The sequence below is a fragment of the Hyperolius riggenbachi genome, chromosome 12 (genome assembly GCF_040937935.1).
Source record: "Hyperolius riggenbachi isolate aHypRig1 chromosome 12, aHypRig1.pri, whole genome shotgun sequence".
Lineage (NCBI taxonomy): Eukaryota > Metazoa > Chordata > Amphibia > Anura > Hyperoliidae > Hyperolius > Hyperolius riggenbachi.
Window position 1 is genome coordinate 7,294,657 of NC_090657.1, and position 16,857 is coordinate 7,311,513.

Genomic DNA, 16,857 nt, shown 5'->3' on the forward strand with positions numbered 1-16,857 from the left:
ACAACTTTTTCTGCTGTTATGATTTGCAGTTATCACATACTTAAGGAGCACTGGCCCTTTAATAGTCGTTGCCAAACAGTTGCATGCTGGGGGTTCTTTTTATCTATAATATATTCCTCCTCTTCTATTTATTTCCCTGCCTAGCTGCTTATCTGAAACACGATCCCCTACTCACTTGTGTTTACAAGCAAGGCTGAGGTGACTCAGCGATTGGAGGAGACAAGAAAAAAAGTTAAGGGCAGAAATTACATCAGGATTTAGCCTCAATTGTGGGCAAAAGACATGGCCCCACCAGGAACAGAATTCTCTTCATTTACTATATAACATTCACTAAAATCAAGACGTGGACAGTACAATACATGTGTTATGTAAGTAGATCAAGTATTTATCTACTTATATATGTGTGTTTTTCCCCTGGCATAGTATGGCTAATCCTTCTGCTTAAAGGGAAGGTCCAAGCAAAAAAAAAAAATGAGTTTCACTTACCTGGGGCTTCTACCAGCCCCATGCAGCCATCCTGTGCCCTCGTAGTCACTCACTGCTGCTCCGGTCCCCCGCTGGCAGCTTTCTGACCTCGGAGGTCAGGGCCGCATTGCATACATTTTTACGCATTCCAGCTAGTGCAGGAACAAAAATGTATGCGTTGCACCACTAACGCGTAAAAATGTATATGTTAATGTTCCTGCACTAGCGGGAATGTGTAAAAATGTACGCAATGCGGCCCTGACCTCCGAGGTCAGAAAGCTGCCAGCGGGGGACTGGAGCAGCAGTGAGTGACTATAAGGGCACAGGATGGCTGCATGGGGCTGGTAGACGCCCCAGGAAAGTGAAACTAATTTTTTTTTTTTGCTTGGACCTTCCCTTTAAGGTAACTGGATCTAACAAAAGAGACCAGGGTTTGAACCTCAGCTCTTCCTATTCAGTAAGCCAGTAAGCTATTCAGTAGGGATATCTTGGGCAAGACTCCCTAAAGATGCCCACACATGGTACAATTTTTCATTTTTTTCGATTAGATAATTTAGTTCAATTATTCCGTTAGATCGAATATAAATATGTTTCCAACATGTCTGATCAGATTTTTATAGAAAAAACAAAATAATCGTTTGTTTTTCTTGATCGAAAAAAAAAAGATTATTTTCAACTTTCATTCGATTCGATCGCTTTGGTCGAAAAAATAAACCCAGGAAAATCAAATGTTTTTATTGTACCGTGTATGGGCACCATAACACTGCTACTGCCTACTGTGTGCTGCCTCTAGTGGCTGCCTCACAAGCACTTAGACCATGAGCAGAAAAGCGCTATACAAACATATTTTTTTTCTTCCAAACCCCTAGAAGTCTGTGTGTTCCTGGCCTCAGTTCCGTTGTGCCTCAGTCTTCTGCTGCCCCCCTCAGTAATGGCCAGTGATGTGCGCATGTGTGGCTTGTGTGTATGTGTGGGCGGCACGCATGCTGCTCACAGTCGCGCTCCCATATAGCTATAGAGCTACTTTATATGAACAAAATGCTTCCGGAGTGCAATTATGAAAGGTGCACGCCCGCGCATGTGCACAAGCAGGTCGCCGGCCATTATGGAGGGGACAGCAGAAGACTGAGGCCCAGCGGAGCTGCCACGAGGGGAACATAGACCTCTAGGGGTTGGAAGAAGTCCCAGGTAAGTAAAGCTTTATATTATTTGTTCAGTTAATGTCTCCTTTAAAAGGTTAAAATCTATGTTTAAAGTTAGCTTTTTTTTAGATTATTCAGCTCCCATATAGACAAACTTTAAACTATTGAACCTTTTTAACAGTTCCCTGTACTCAGATGAGTTTTTCTCAGCTACAGAGAGTTGTATGGTCTCTAATTATTTATCAGTGAGATTTCTGCTACAGTGCGACTACAGCTGACTTCAAAGAAAATTACATTAAAGCGGATCCGAGATGAAAAACTAACTATAACAAGTAACTTGTCTATATATCTTATCTAACGTTTAGATAGTTTACACAGCATATCTAGCTGCAAACAGCTTCAACAGTTTCATGTTTATTTATTGCTGTGATACAATGTCAGCAGCCATGCTCTGTTTGTCACATTGTCACAGGCTGTGGGCTGGAGATGCTATCAGCTTGCCTGTGTGTAAATTCAGTCCCCTCTCCTCCTCCCTCCTCCCCTCTGCCTCTGAAATCAATGGCTAGTAACCTCCTCCTGCCCAGACTGAGCTCCCATAAGCCCTTGCTACAGTGCCAAGGCACAAAAGAAGCTGTGGGCGAGGCTTGTTTAGTTTATAGGGAATTAGAGTATTAAAACAAAACAAAAAAATATTTGGCTTGAGGAATGCCCTATAAACTATATGAAAGGAACACAATTATGCAATGAGTAAAAGTTTATCTCGGATCCATTTTAACCACTTCCCAACTGAGGGGTTTTACCCCCTGACCACCAGAGCAATTTTCACCTTTCAGCGCTTCTTCCATTTATTCGTCTATAATTTTATCATTACTTAACGCAATGAAATGAACTATATCTTGTTTTTTTCGCCACCAATTAGGCTTTCTTTAGGTGGGACATTATGCCAAGAATAATTTTATTCTAAATGTGTTTTAATGGGAAAATAGGAAAAAATGTGGGAAAAAATGTATTATTTTTCAGTTTTCGGCCTTTATAGTTTTTAAATAATGCATGCTACTGTAATTAAAACCCATTAAATGTATATGCCTATTTATCCCGGTTATAAAACCGTTTAAATTATGTCCCTATCACAATGTTTGCCGCCAATATTTTAATTGGAAATAAAGGTGCATTTTTTTCAGTTTTGCATCCATCCCTAATTACAAGCCCATAGTTTATAAAGTAACAGTGTTATACCCTCTTGACATAAATATTTAAAAAGTTCAGTCCCTAAGGTAACTATTTATGTATTTTTTTTAAATTGTACATTTTTAATTTTTTTTTAATTACAAAAAAAAAAAAATTGGGGAGTGTGGGAGGTAAGGAGTTAATTTTTTGTGTAAAACTAGTTTATTTGTGTGTAAAAAATGCTTAGGGTGTAGTTTTACTATTTGGCCACAAGATGGCAACAGTAACTTTTTGTTTCATGCGACCTGCAAGCGTCCTTCCGGACGCTTGCAGGAAGTAGAAAGAGGCTGGGAGTTTGTTATTTCTCACAATGATCGCGCTGCTCAGCCGAGCGGCAGCGGATCATTGCGGGGCTTAGATCAACGAACGAGAATGGATTTTCCCGTTCGTTGATCTCTGGGCGAGCGGCCGGCGGCGTTTTTACTAGCGGCGGGCGGCGTGTTTACGAGCGGGAGCGCGGGGAGTGGCGGGAGTGCGCAAAGTACGGATTTCTCCGTCCCTGGGGGTTAAAGGATGGAAAAAGGGATGGAGAAATCCGTACGGGCGGGGGTAAAGTGGTTAAGATACCTATATTCTTAGCTCTTACAGCCTAGTTCTGAATACAGTTTGGTTGTTTCTCTCAGTATGTTACATCTGCCACTTCAGGTACTCTATAATCCTCCTTATTGACATGTAGCCCTAATGCTACATGTCCAGACCTTTCATTAATCTTCCCCCACTAATTGGCATTTGGCTAACTTTCCCCTGCATCTCCTAACTCTAAACTTCGATGTTAGTGCTTAAAGTGGGGTAAAACTCTGACGTAACATTCAATGAAAATGTGTTTTCCCACTTTTCATTACGCATACAGTTATCATATTTGCTTTTGTGCACAAGTGATATTGTCTGTTTACAAATTACCAAAGTTTATCTGCTCTGAAAGCTGCCATTGCATTTTATTGCATAGCTGATGATTTAATATGTTATAATCTATCTACTGATCACTTCTCAGTTCTTCTGCTCAGTACAGTTCCGTTTCAGCAGATTGCTGGCTGTATACTAATTGCATTAACCGAGGAATGTAAACAAAATATAATGCTATCACATCTTCGTATGTGGCCAAAAGCTTTCAGGAGCTTTCCACTGAAGAACAAAGTTCTGTGTTTAACTGTTTGAATGCTGTTCTGCTACAAAAAAATGTTTTGCGGTTGTAGATTTTATGCTGTAAATAATCTTTTAGAACAAAGAGGAAATGCTTCATACCACTTTAAATGTACAGAATGAAAACTGAAGCTAAAGAAAACTTCCAAAACGTAACCCTCATAATGCGTCAGTTTAGAAGGTAAAATAACAAGACATTTTTATTACACTGGATGATTGCTCTCATTTTTACAGTTGTCTTTCTCACCAGGTCTATTTGTACTGCTCTTTGGACTCTTTCAAGTGCAGTTGAATAAGCTTTGTACAACCAGCTTGGCAATGAGTCTGCAAACCATCGGTGACATTCAGACAGAGGTAAAGGCGTCTCCCTAGAAGTCAGCAAAAGAAACGTTCAGTGTGATTACAGTGGCAATAGCGATTCAATGATTTATATGACTAGCGTTTAACATACTAAATGTGGCATAATGAACGAGTAACTGGTATCAGTAGCTGACATGTTAGAAATCAGGAATAAATTAAGGGAAAATTCTATATAATTGAAATAAATATTTCATGGATATTTACATCATCAGCTCGTTTCAGGAATACGGAGCCTTTACAAAGCACCACCTTCACCATATCCAAGTGGTCAGACTCTCACCAGAACTGATAACTTTTCAAGACAACCCTCGCAGATCTCTATAATTGTGCTGGTAGGTGGCCAAAACCTGCTTCTATTTCTCTGTTTGTGCACACTGGCACAGTTTCCACTCTTCCCTGTCTATAGACTCCAGCATAAGAAGAACTTGAAGAGGAACTGTATCCAAGAATTGAACATCATCTCATCTATTTCCACTTACGCAACATCTCCAAGATCCGGCCTTTCCTGACCCCAGACACTACCAAACTCCTTGTCCATGCCCTCATCATCTCCCGCCTGGACTACTGCAACTCCCTCCTGTCAGGCCTTCCTCAAAACCGCATCGCCCCCCCTAAAATCCATCATGAACGCAGCAGCCAGACTTATCTACTCCTCCCACCGCTCTGTCTCCACAACTCCCCTACGCAAATCCCTTCATTGGCTTCCAATTCACTTCAGAATCAGCTTCAAGATCCTATGTTTGGCCTACAAATCCTTACACAAGTCCTGCCCAGCCTACATCTCTGACCTGGTCAGCAGATATACACCTGGCCGCCCACTTCGCTCCTCCAACGACCTCCTCTTAACCACCCCACGCATCTCGCACTCCCATGCACGACTGCAGGACTTCACTAGAGCTGCCCCCATCCTGTGGAACTCTCTCTCACTGCCTGTCAGGCTCGCTCCCACCTTCAACACCTTCAAAACAGCACTCAAAACTCAATTCTTCAAGGAGGCCTACATCAACTCAACACTGCCCTAATCCTTTCTGCCAATAACTTCTTTATGCACCTCCTCCTTTTGTGTCACCAGCCCCTCCCTCTAGATTGTAAGCCTTTGGCAGGGCCCTCTCCCCTTGTGTATCATACTTGACTGTGTGCACTTTACCCAGAATTTGGAACTGGTAATTTTTTACCACTACCATTCTAGTTTATGATCTGGCATTGTACTATTATCTGCATTGTGTTGTGTATCTTATTGCTATTACCTGTATTGTTGTATCTATGGTCTGTTACCTGTATTGTTCTGTCAACCCTGTTATCATTGTCTGTAATCCTATTTATTGTACAGCGCTGCGTAATATGTTGGCGATATATAAATCTAATAAATAATAATAATAATAATTAGTAGCTGATACCCCCTTCCCCATGAGAGATCTATTCCTTTTCACAAATAGACCATCAGGGGGCGCTGTATGGCTGATATTGTGGTGACAACCCTCCCACAGTCCAATGCCCAGGATTTTATGTTCTGAAGGGGTATTATTCTTGAAGGTCATGTATTTATTACCTGTTTGGTAGGTAGTTATGTAGGTTGTGAAGTTCACACAGTGTGAGATAGAGTTGGTATAAGGGTTCCGAGAGCTGCTGTCGACTGCTGTGGTTAGCAGGTGGTATCTGACTTAGCACGTACTGGGAGACCTTTGAATGAAAATACATTTATAAGTCAGTTATGAAGAAGATTGCTATGGTGGAAGACAGCAATAGAACAACTGCACTTACCAGCTGCTCGAGTTCATAGAAGGCCAAGCTGAAAACATCAACCTTGATAGTGCTAAGGAAACAAAAAAGAAGACTTAGTAAATATGGACCTTAATAACTATACCTGGCTGAACTATGCTGGGGCACCTATACCCGGCTAACCTATAGTACTGGGGACAACTATGCCTGGCTACCTATATTTGGAGCACCTATACCTGGATACCTATACTGGTAGTGTTAAATACTGCTTCGGGAATAATGTTCTCAAGTCCACGGGGGAAGGGGATGCACGATTTTTATTCCCTTGTCCTGGAAGCAAATTAGCCTAGAAACTGCCCTGCGTGTAGCTAATCTTGTCACATCTGATAATAATGTCAGAAACACCTGATCTGCTGCATGCTTGTTCAGGGTCTGTGGCTAAAAGTATTAGAGGCAGCATTTCAGCAGGCTAGCCAGGCAACTGTGATTGCTTAAAAGAAAATAAATATGGCAGCCTCCTTATCCCTCTCGCTTCGGTTGATAATTGGTGATTACTTCTGGTTTGGTTCACCTGCTGCTAACATTTTAGTTGTGCTGGTTGCCTGGTTATCATGTCAATCCTTTATCTTAAATGCTACTTCACCTACACAGAAAAAAGCAGGCACTGGCACCTACCTGCACATCGTGGGATATGGGAGATAAGTGACATAGCAAGTATTAAAGACTGGATATCACTAATCAGTAAAGTAACATCTGTAATAAGGGGTATACAAAAATGTACATAATTCTCTTAGCTTGTGTAAAAAGTATCTCATCAGCTTCACTTCAAGCGGAATATAACCCTGCATTTCAACTTTGCTCTAAAACATTATTTACAGCATATTATATGCAACCAGCATTTTTTTTACTAGACCAGCATTGGAAGGGTTACACACAGGGCTTTAAAGTTCCTGGAGAGAACTGCTCCCTGCAGCTGAAGTTTAGATAGATACATTTAAGCAAAACAAAATGTAACAACTGTGGAATGTGACTCACTCTCTCTGACTGAGAAGGAGCTGGAGGACAGCCAAAGAGTGTGTAACATTCCTCACTTGTTACATTTTGTTTTGCTTAAATGTATCTATCTAAGCTTTGGATGCGACAGCATGTCTCTCCAGGAACTTTAAAGCTCTGTGTGTAACCCTTCCAATGCTGTTCTAGTAAAAAAAAAAAATGCTGGTTGCATATACTATGCTGTAAATAATGTATTAGAGCAAAGTTGAAATGCAGGGTTATATTCCGCTTTAACACGCACCAAAAACCACTGTAGTTCTTGTAATAGTCTACAGTAGTTACAGTCAAGGAGAGCAATATTGTGCTTTCTTACTTTATAAAACACTTATTCAAAAACTTGTGACAGCTCTGAAGGTCAGTAGTGGTATCTGCCACCAGGTTCACCAATGACTTTAGGTTTTCCTCGTAACCCTGCAAGAAATAAAAGTGACAAAGAATAAAGACATGAAAAGAGGAATAATAATAAAAAAAAGATCACTAGACCTAAAGCAGACCTGAACTCAGAACTTCCTCTCTGCTGTAATAGATAAGCAACAGCACAATAACCTTTAAAGAAAAACATTTCTTTGTTACAGCTGATACAAATCCTGCAATAAATCTTCAGTGTGTCTACTTCCTGCTTTCATGGCAGCAGACATAAGGTTAACATCCTGTGTTTACCAATTAGCTGCTCTGCCGAGGACTGCCGAGACTCCTAAGCTGACACAGCTGAGAGATCGAATTACAGCTGTGATTAGTCACTGATGAGGGGGAATTAGACAGGATAAAGTCTCTAAATACACCAACATTGTCCACATTGTTCAAAATATACCAAAGAAAAGTAGCTGTTGTACCCTTTTAGTTCAACATAATTGACTCGGTTATGTTTCAGATGCTGGTAAATGGAAATAAATGTGTACATTTTTCATGTGGTTTTTTTTTTGTTTTTTGTTTTTTTACCAAAAGTCTCTTATAGATGTCGGCAAAACTATTAACTAGTTCTGGCAAAAATGTATCCTAGCCAAAGATATCATTTAAAGAGAAACTCCGACCAAGAATTGAACTTTATCCCAATCAGTAGCTGATACCCCCTTTTACATGAGAAATCTATTCCTCTTCACAAACAGACAATCAGGGGGCGCTGCATGACTGATAGTGTGGTGAAACCTCTCCCACAAGAAACCCCTCCCACAAGAAAAGTACGTACTCTTGGCAGTTTCCTGTCTGTGAACCTCGTTGCATTGTGGGAAATAGCTGTTTACAGCTGTTTCCAACTGCCAAAAATCATGCAGCAGCTACATCACCTGCCAACACTAAAATGTTCACTGGATTAAGCTAGCCACAGATTTTATATTTATACTTAAAGTGAGCCTGTAGAGATAAGAATGTGGAGGCTGACATCTTTATTTACTTTTGGCTGTCTTGCTGAACTTCTGCCATCAATATTTTAAAGTGGGACCAAACTCTGGCATAACATTCAATAAAAATGTGTCTTCCCACGCTTTTCTACTCTTCACCCATCCAGTTACCATATTTGCTTTTGTGCACAAGTAATATTGCCTGTTTACAAATTACAAGTTCCCAAAGTACAGTTTATCTGCTCTGAAAGCCGCCATTGCATTTTATTGCATAGCTGCTGTATTTATATATTTAAATCTATCTATCTAGTGATCATTTCTCAATTCTCTCTGCTTCTCAGCTCAGGAAAGTTCAGTTTCAGCAGGCAGCTAGATGTATACTAATTGTAGCAAGCAACAGATGAATGTAACTTAAACATAACGTTATCATCTCTTTGGATGCAGTCAGAAGCTTTCACAAGCTTTCCAGTGAAGATCAAGGTGCTGTTTTTAACTGTTTGAATGCTGTTCTGCTACTTTTTGTTGTTGTTGTGGTAGTAGATTTGATGCTGTATATAATCTTTTAGAACAAAGAGGAAATGCTGAGTTTCATACTACTTTAAGTTGCAGACCCAAAACAAATATAACTCTAACTTGCTCTGACCAAACTTTGAGCGCACAAACTGGGTGCTTTTTTTTACAAAGACCAGCAGGACAGTGTTCAAAAGGAAATCAATATTTGGCAATCTCCATATTTCTTTCACTACAAAGGCACATGATCCAAGAACCAAGCATTGCCTTAAACAACTAGTTGCACCTGGAGAAGGAAACATCTGTACCGAGGAGGCTGTAGAAAATAGAGCCAATGTATTGACATTCAACTTCACAAACATACACAGAGATAAATCCATAGACATGGACATTGGTACTCAGCCTGATAGCAGTTTTATGCTGCTTGGCCCATCTCCAGACTAGCTCACTATTATGTACAAAGAGGCTAGCCCAGGCATGGGCAAACTTGGCCCTCCAGCTGTTAAGGAACTACAAATCCCACAATGCATTTGCCTTTATAAATCATGACTGTGGCTGTCAGACTCCTGCAATGCATTGTGGGACTTGTAGTTCCTCAACAGCTGGAGGGCCACGTTTACCCATGCCTGGGCTAGACCAATTATTGACATGTGCTGTACCCCCTACCATCCAGAATGGACAAAGCGGGTCTTAATTGGATAATTCCCCACTATCAAGAACCAATCATCTAAGCAGCTGACAGGCAGTTAAAGGACACCTGAACCGGAGGGAAAAAGTTGACTTTTACTTACCTGGGGCTTCTTCCAGCCCCTCGTAGTCTCTAGGGCCCCTCAGGGTTCTCTACGTCCCCGCCGTTGTGCCACTGACACCCTAATTAAATTCTCTGACACATCCATTGTCCTGCTGGCCGCATGTCTCCTCGATTGGGTTCTGGTAGCCCGGAGCATTCTACAGATGTGCGGTTCGTATAGACTAGTAACGGTCATGAAGTGAACACTCCCGGCTAGGGGACCGCTGCTATGCGCTGTAGCACATGACCCAGCTAGGTTGGAGACTTTAATTAGCATAAACCCCTCCCCCCAACCTTACAGGTGTGCTTTAAGTGTACTGCTGACAGAGGTTCGTGTGAAAGAGCCCTAACCTATAACCATGGTAAATATTCAAAGAAAGTCAATGTTGATGTACCGTACACCAGAACCTTGCTACTAGTTGTGCACCGGCAAACAAAGCTCTGCCTATTTAATTCTGTTACCTTGTACTTGTTTTTCCCTGCTAGCCTGGTCACCTGTCACCCATGGGTTTGCCTAGCATATCCTCATAGTGAAATATAAGGTGCATTATTCTCCTATGTTTGCCTCTGCTTTACCTGTATCATTGGCTGCAGGTGCTGTTTCTTCATATCAAACCATTCGTGGGTTCCTGTCTTTAATACAGAACATGAAAATAAAATTAGCTGTGTACCAAGTTCTTTGATACAAAACAAAACCTTTCCCGTTGTTACCTTAATAGCCTCTGTGATTCTGTCCTGTAAATTGGGCTCTGTAGAGCACAGTTCTCTGAATGCCTTGGTCTTACACATTTGTATGAGCACCCTGAATAAAAGAGAATCGTTTCAGGAAAACAAATTATGTGAAATGAAACAAATGATATGACATTAAATGGCTAAACATAACCAATCAGGAATGGCTTTATGGGGAAAAAAAAATTCTTGGTAAATTATGCTTTGCTTAAAGAGACTCTGAAGCGAGAATAAATCTCGCTTCAGAGCTCATAGTTAGCAGGGGCATGTGTGCCCCTGCTAAACGCCGCTATCGCGCGGCTAAACGGGGGTCCCTTCACCCCCAAATCCCCTCCGTGCAGCCGGGGATCACTTTCTAATTGAGACAGGGCTAACCGCCGCAGCCCTGCCCCACGCGCGTCTGTCAGCGCGTATCTCCGCCTCTCCCCCGCCCCTCTCAGTCTTCCTTTGCTGAGAGGGGCGGGGGAGAGGCGGTGATGCGTCGCTGATAGACGCGACTGGAGGCAGGACTGCAGCCGTTAGCCCTGCCTCTAGGAGCAGCAAAATCTACGAGGTATGATGCCCCATTGCATCGCACTGCGACGGACAAAATGTCAGTCATATGACCCTGCGGCAGAGTGCGCCGACAGGCTCACATGCATAGTGCAACTGCATGTCAAAGTAATCAATAGTTCCATTATACCTCTAAAATACTCATTGCTAGTGAAGGCAACCGCTGATGCAGGGGCGTAACTAGACTTAATAGGCCCCCCCCCCCCCTGCAAAAACGATAACGTGGGGCCCCCTTTGTCCCCTGAACCCCCCAGCTGTGGCACTTAAATAAAATGTTAAGAAAGACTAATGGACAGATTCAGAGCGAGCGGAGGCAGTATACCAAAACATGTACATTCTAAAGGGATGTCGGGGATGCCTGTTACTACTGTAATGCCTCACTGCACTAACAGCATGTAACAACACAGAGACAGCTCCACTCTATTCTGCTGTCACCAAACAGGTTTTTGTAAATTGGAGCCGTGGGTTTCGGTAAATTATTAAACGTCTACCGCACCTGTGAAAATCTTCATGAATTAGCATTAAAAGTCTGAAATACTAAATGCGGTATTTTCCCGACTCGTTTGCTGCAATCCTGGCTTGTAATTGCCAGTTTTATGCAGTGTTTACCGACAAAAGACAGGGCTGCTAACCAGCTTGTGATAGGCTGAGAGGAGCTCAGTCTGTGACTCACACAGAGCCTGCAGGGGGCGTGGAGAGGGTGTGTATAGCTTCTATCCTATCACAAGCAGAGCAGCACATTCCTGCCTGAGCTGACAAAGCTGACAAAGGAAAGAAGATTAGATTATATAACAGAGATAATACAGACACTGTGCAACTAGGAAAGGCTGCAGTAAGCCAGACCACATTAGAACAGGTATAGGAACCTGTAGGATAGAAAGAATAAGGCTGAACATTTTGTTACAGAGTCTCTATAAAATGTTACTTGTACCTTTGAATTATGTGCTAACATATGTCAAATAATTTCAGCTGTGATCACTGACCTGAGTAAGCCCTGAAGGCGATCTATTGATCGTGATGTAGACAGTGGAAACACAATGCGGTGTCGCTGAATAAGGGACACTCCATATTGGAGGAGAGCATCAAAGGATTCAGCCAACTCCTTTTTCTAGAGATTACAAGGTGACCGTACATTAAACCAATAAGAGCACAAACAAAACAACTATACATGTTATACAGGTAAAACTCGAATAATTAGAATATCGGGCAAAAGTCCATGTATTTCAGTAATTCAAATTAAAAGGTGAAACTAATATATTAAATAGACTCATTACATGCAAAGCGAGATATTGCAAGCCTTTATTAATTATTTAATTAATAACTTTTTATTTAAAAAAGTGGCTGGATAGTGTACTGGTTAAGGGCTCTGCCTTTGACATGGGAGACCAGGGTTCGAATCCTGGCTAGGTCAAGTACCTATTCAGTAAGGAGTTCAAGGCAAGACTCCCTAACACTGCAGGGTGGCCTCTTGTGCGCCTCCCAGTGGCTGCAGCTCTTGAGCGCTTTGAGTCCGAAAGGAGAAAAGCGCTATACAAATGTTCGGATTATTATTATCGGATTATTATTTATTTATTGTATTTATAAAGCGCCAACATATTACACAGCGCTGGACATTAGTTTAGGTTACAGACAATAAAAAATGTAAAATACATGTTTCTGCATACAGTTAGGATGTACATCTGTTGGGTTCACATATGACATATCGTGAAAAAGGTGTGTTTTATGGGGGTGTGTTTGCATTTTTGAATTGTGTTTTTGTTGCGTTTTGTGTTTGCGAATCGCAGGTGCAATTTTACTGCGTTTGCGTTTTGGTGCATTTGCGGTCCGGTAATTGAAAATGCATTTGCGTTTTGTATGCATATTGCATGTATTTTTAATGCGTTTTTTTTCCCGCCCTTTATACAAAATAACCAGAAAGTAAAGAGGAAACGGAAATAGATCATCAACGTTTTAAAACAAAAAAAACGCATAAAAAAAGCATGTAAAACGCATTAAACCGCTATGCATATGCATCACCATAGAGTTTCATTATGTGCGTTTTGACAGCCAGCCGCATAATATGCAACACTACCAGGGTACATAGAAATGATAAGATTGGATGAAAAAAATTGTACCAAGTATGGGCACCTTAACCTCCTTGCCGGTTATCCCGAGCTCAGCTCGGGGTAACCTGCGCAGGAGGATTTCTCAGGCCCCGCTGGGCCGATTTACATAATTTTTTTTTGTTACAAGCAGCTAGCACTTTGCTAGCTGCTTGTAACACCCGATCGCCGCCGATCCACCGCCCCCCCCCCCCCAGACCCCTTGCGCAGCCTGGCCAATCAGGGCCAGGCAGCTCTGAGGGGTGGCCCGGGATTCCCTGTGACGTCCCGATGTCCATGACGTCAGTGACGTCATCCCGCGCCATCGCCATGGCGACCGGGGAAGCCCTGCAGGAAATCCCGTTCTCAATGGGATTTCCTGCATACTCTGATCGCCGAAGGCGATCGGAGTGGGTGGGGGGATGCCGCCGCTCAGCGGCTATCATGTAGCGAGCCCTGGGCTCGCTACATGATTTAAAAAATAAATAAATAAAAAAAAGTTCCACGCTGCCTCCTTGCCAGATTTTTTAGACCGGCAAGGAGGTTAAGAAGTATATTTCTTCGGGGGATTACCGACAGGTTTTGGGTTAGCCCATCTCTTCATAGGGGATTCTCAGCATGGCCTTTATTCTTTATGATGACATTCCCTGAAAAAGATTTAGAGCTCGAACCCACTGAGCATTTAGGGAGCGATTCAAACAGCTAGCCATTTCCCTAAACGCTCAGCTAATGTTAATGGATGGGCCAAATTCCACTGGAGCAATTGTGACTACCAAATCGCAAATGCAGGATATGCAGCATTTTTAGCGTTTCTGCAATGTAAAGTATATAAACGCTGGCCTAATCGCTCATCAAAACCTACACAGAGTGATTTTGCTAGAGTTTTGAAGTCACTGCACACTGTAAAAAAATTAAAAGGACCAATCAGAATTAAAAACGCTAATCGCTACACAATTGCTGGCAAAAACCTTACACTTTTTAAAATCGCTACCAAAAACGCTCATGAAATCGCTTACAAAACGCTCAAACAAAACGCTAGTGATTGCGATTAGCGATAGCGTTTTGAAGTGGGTTCCAGGCCTTATACAAAGATGCTGGCCAGCCTCCCTGCACACTTTTTTGGCAGTTCTACAGATCAACTGCCATTCACTAAGTGCTTTTAAAAATAAGGAAAACCCTGAGAACCCCCCCATGAGTAGATGGGCTAGTCCAAAGCCTTCTGTCAGATTTCTACTACCTACTGTAAGTGACAGCAACATAGGAGAAAAGTAATGTATGGCTCATTTTACTCTGGGAGAAATGTACTTCTTATTTGTATGGGTTAACTTATATTTTACATTTTAAAATTTTCGTTACAGAGGTCCTTTAAAGAGAACCTGAACTGAAAATTAAAAGACAAAATAACCATGCACAGGTCATACTTACCTCCTGTGTAGTCAGGGGTGAGCCTGGGGTGCCTGGCACCTGGGTGCAAGATTTTCTCTGGCGCCTATGGGAGTGGTTAAATTAACCACGCCCAACCACATAACCACACCCATGTCCTTCCTAATCACACCCACACCTTCCACCTCTTTACGCATGCATGTGATACCCCATTCCTACCCCTCTTCCATGGGCTTGCTCCTGGCTGGCTTTGGCTTCCTGCGAGTGACAGTCTGCTAGTCTCTGGACTGACTCAGGCTGAGAGGCTCTGCGAGTGCGACGCAGTCACACACTGCGTATTTATGGCTGCCTGCGGCCACCCTACTCTCGCTCGCTGACGTCGGCTCCTCCCCCCTGCCAAGCCCAAGGTGGGCTGCCTGTATCTTTCCCGTTGCGCCATACAGCCTGCCAGTGTTGCCAACCTTTCACGTTATTTTTTACTGACAAATACCTAAAAATTTACTGACAAAAGATTATTTTTACTGACAAAAATTCCCCACTAAATGCACATAAGAGACAGCTTTTCCCCATGTAAATGCACATAACGAGAGACAGCTTTTCCCCATGTAAATGCACATAACAAGAGACTGCTTTTCACCAGCAAATGCACATAACAAGAGACTGCTTTTCACCAGCAAATGCACATAACAAGAGACTGCTTTTCACCAGCAAATGCACATAACAAGAGACTGCTTTTCACCAGCAAATGCACATAACAAGAGACTGCTTTTCACCAGCAAATGCACATAACAAGAGACTGCTTTTCACCAGCAAATGCACATAACAAGAGACTGCTTTTCACCAGCAAATGCACATAACAAGAGACTGCTTTTCACCAGCAAATGCACATAACAAGAGACTGCTTTTCACCAGCAAATGCACATAACAAGAGACTGCTTTTCACCAGCAAATGCACATAACAAGAGACTGCTTTTCACCAGCAAATGCACATAACAAGAGATTGCTTTTCACCAGCAAATGCACATAACAAGAGACTGCTTTTCACCAGCAAATGCACATAACAAGAGATTGCTTTTCACCAGCAAATGCACATAACAAGAGACTGCTTTTCACCAGCAAATGCACGTAACAAGAGACTGCTTTTCACCAGCAAATGCACATAATGACAAACAGCCAGTGTCCCCAGGATATGTAGCCAGGGGGTATATGTGCCCGGGATAGGTAGCCAGGGGGTATATGTGCCCGGGACAGGTAGCCAGGGGGTATATGTGCCCGGGATAGGTAGCCAGGGGGTATATGTGCCCGGGATAGGTAGCCAGGGGGTATTATGTGCCCAGGATAGGTAGCCAGGGGGTATTATGTGCCCAGGATAGGTAGCCAGGGGGTATTATGTGCCCAGGATAGGTAGCCAGGGGGTATTATGTGCCCAGGATAGGTAGTCAGGGGGTAATATGTGCCCAGGATAGGTAGCCAGGGGGTAATATGTGCCCAGGATAGGTAGCCAGGGGGTAATATGTGCCCAGGATAGGTAGCCAGAGGGTAATATGTGCCCAGGATAGGTAGCCAGAGGGTAATATGTGCCCAGGATAGGTAGCCAGAGGGTAATATGTGCCCAGGATAGGTAGCCAGGGGGTATTATGTGCCCAGGATAGGTAGCCAGGGGGTATTATGTGCCCAGGATAGGTAGCCAGGGGGTATTATGTGCCCAGGATAGGTAGCCAGGGGGTATTATGTGCCCAGGATAGGTAGCCAGGGGGTATTATGTGCCCAGGATAGGTAGCCAGGGGGTATTATGTGCCCAGGATAGGTAGCCAGGGGGTATTATGTGCCCAGGATAGGTAGCCAGGGGGTATTATGTGCCCAGGATAGGTAGTCAGGGGGTAATATGTGCCCAGGATAGGTAGCCAGGGGGTAATATGTGCCCAGGATAGGTAGCCAGAGGGTAATATGTGCCCAGGATAGGTAGCCAGAGGGTAATATGTGCCCAGGATAGGTAGCCAGGGGGTAATATGTGCCCAGGATAGGTAGCCAGGGGGTAATATGTGCCCAGGATAGGTAGCCAGGGGGTAATATGTGCCCAGGATAGGTAGCCAGGGGGTAATATGTGCCCAGGATAGGTAGCCAGGGGGTAATATGTGCCCAGGATAGGTAGCCAGGGGGTATATGTGCCCAGGATAGGTAGCCAGGGGGTATATGTGCCCAGGATAGGTAGCCAGGGGGTATATGTGCCCAGGATAGGTAGCCAGGGGGTATATGTGCCCAGGATAGGTAGCCAGGGGGTATATGTGCCCAGGATAGGTAGCCAGGGGGTATATGTGCCCAGGATAGGTAGCCAGGGGGTATATGTGCCCAGGATAGGTAGCCAGGGG

General features: G+C 43.1%; 1 protein-coding gene across 2 annotated transcripts in view; it reads right to left on the reverse strand.

Moving 5' to 3' along the window:
- UNC13D (unc-13 homolog D) overlaps positions 1 to 16,857 on the reverse strand; it is a 218,722-nt gene that overhangs the window by 71,155 nt on the left and 130,710 nt on the right. For both annotated transcript variants that reach the window (XM_068261959.1, XM_068261960.1), the window contains exons 17-23: positions 12,008 to 12,132; positions 10,455 to 10,545; positions 10,320 to 10,376; positions 7,420 to 7,517; positions 6,096 to 6,147; positions 5,884 to 6,014; positions 4,222 to 4,342 (exon numbers count right to left, since the gene is read on the reverse strand). In XM_068261959.1, the coding sequence (XP_068118060.1) occupies positions 4,222 to 4,342; positions 5,884 to 6,014; positions 6,096 to 6,147; positions 7,420 to 7,517; positions 10,320 to 10,376; positions 10,455 to 10,545; positions 12,008 to 12,132 (675 nt within the window). The remainder of the gene's footprint in view (positions 1 to 4,221; positions 4,343 to 5,883; positions 6,015 to 6,095; positions 6,148 to 7,419; positions 7,518 to 10,319; positions 10,377 to 10,454; positions 10,546 to 12,007; positions 12,133 to 16,857) is intronic.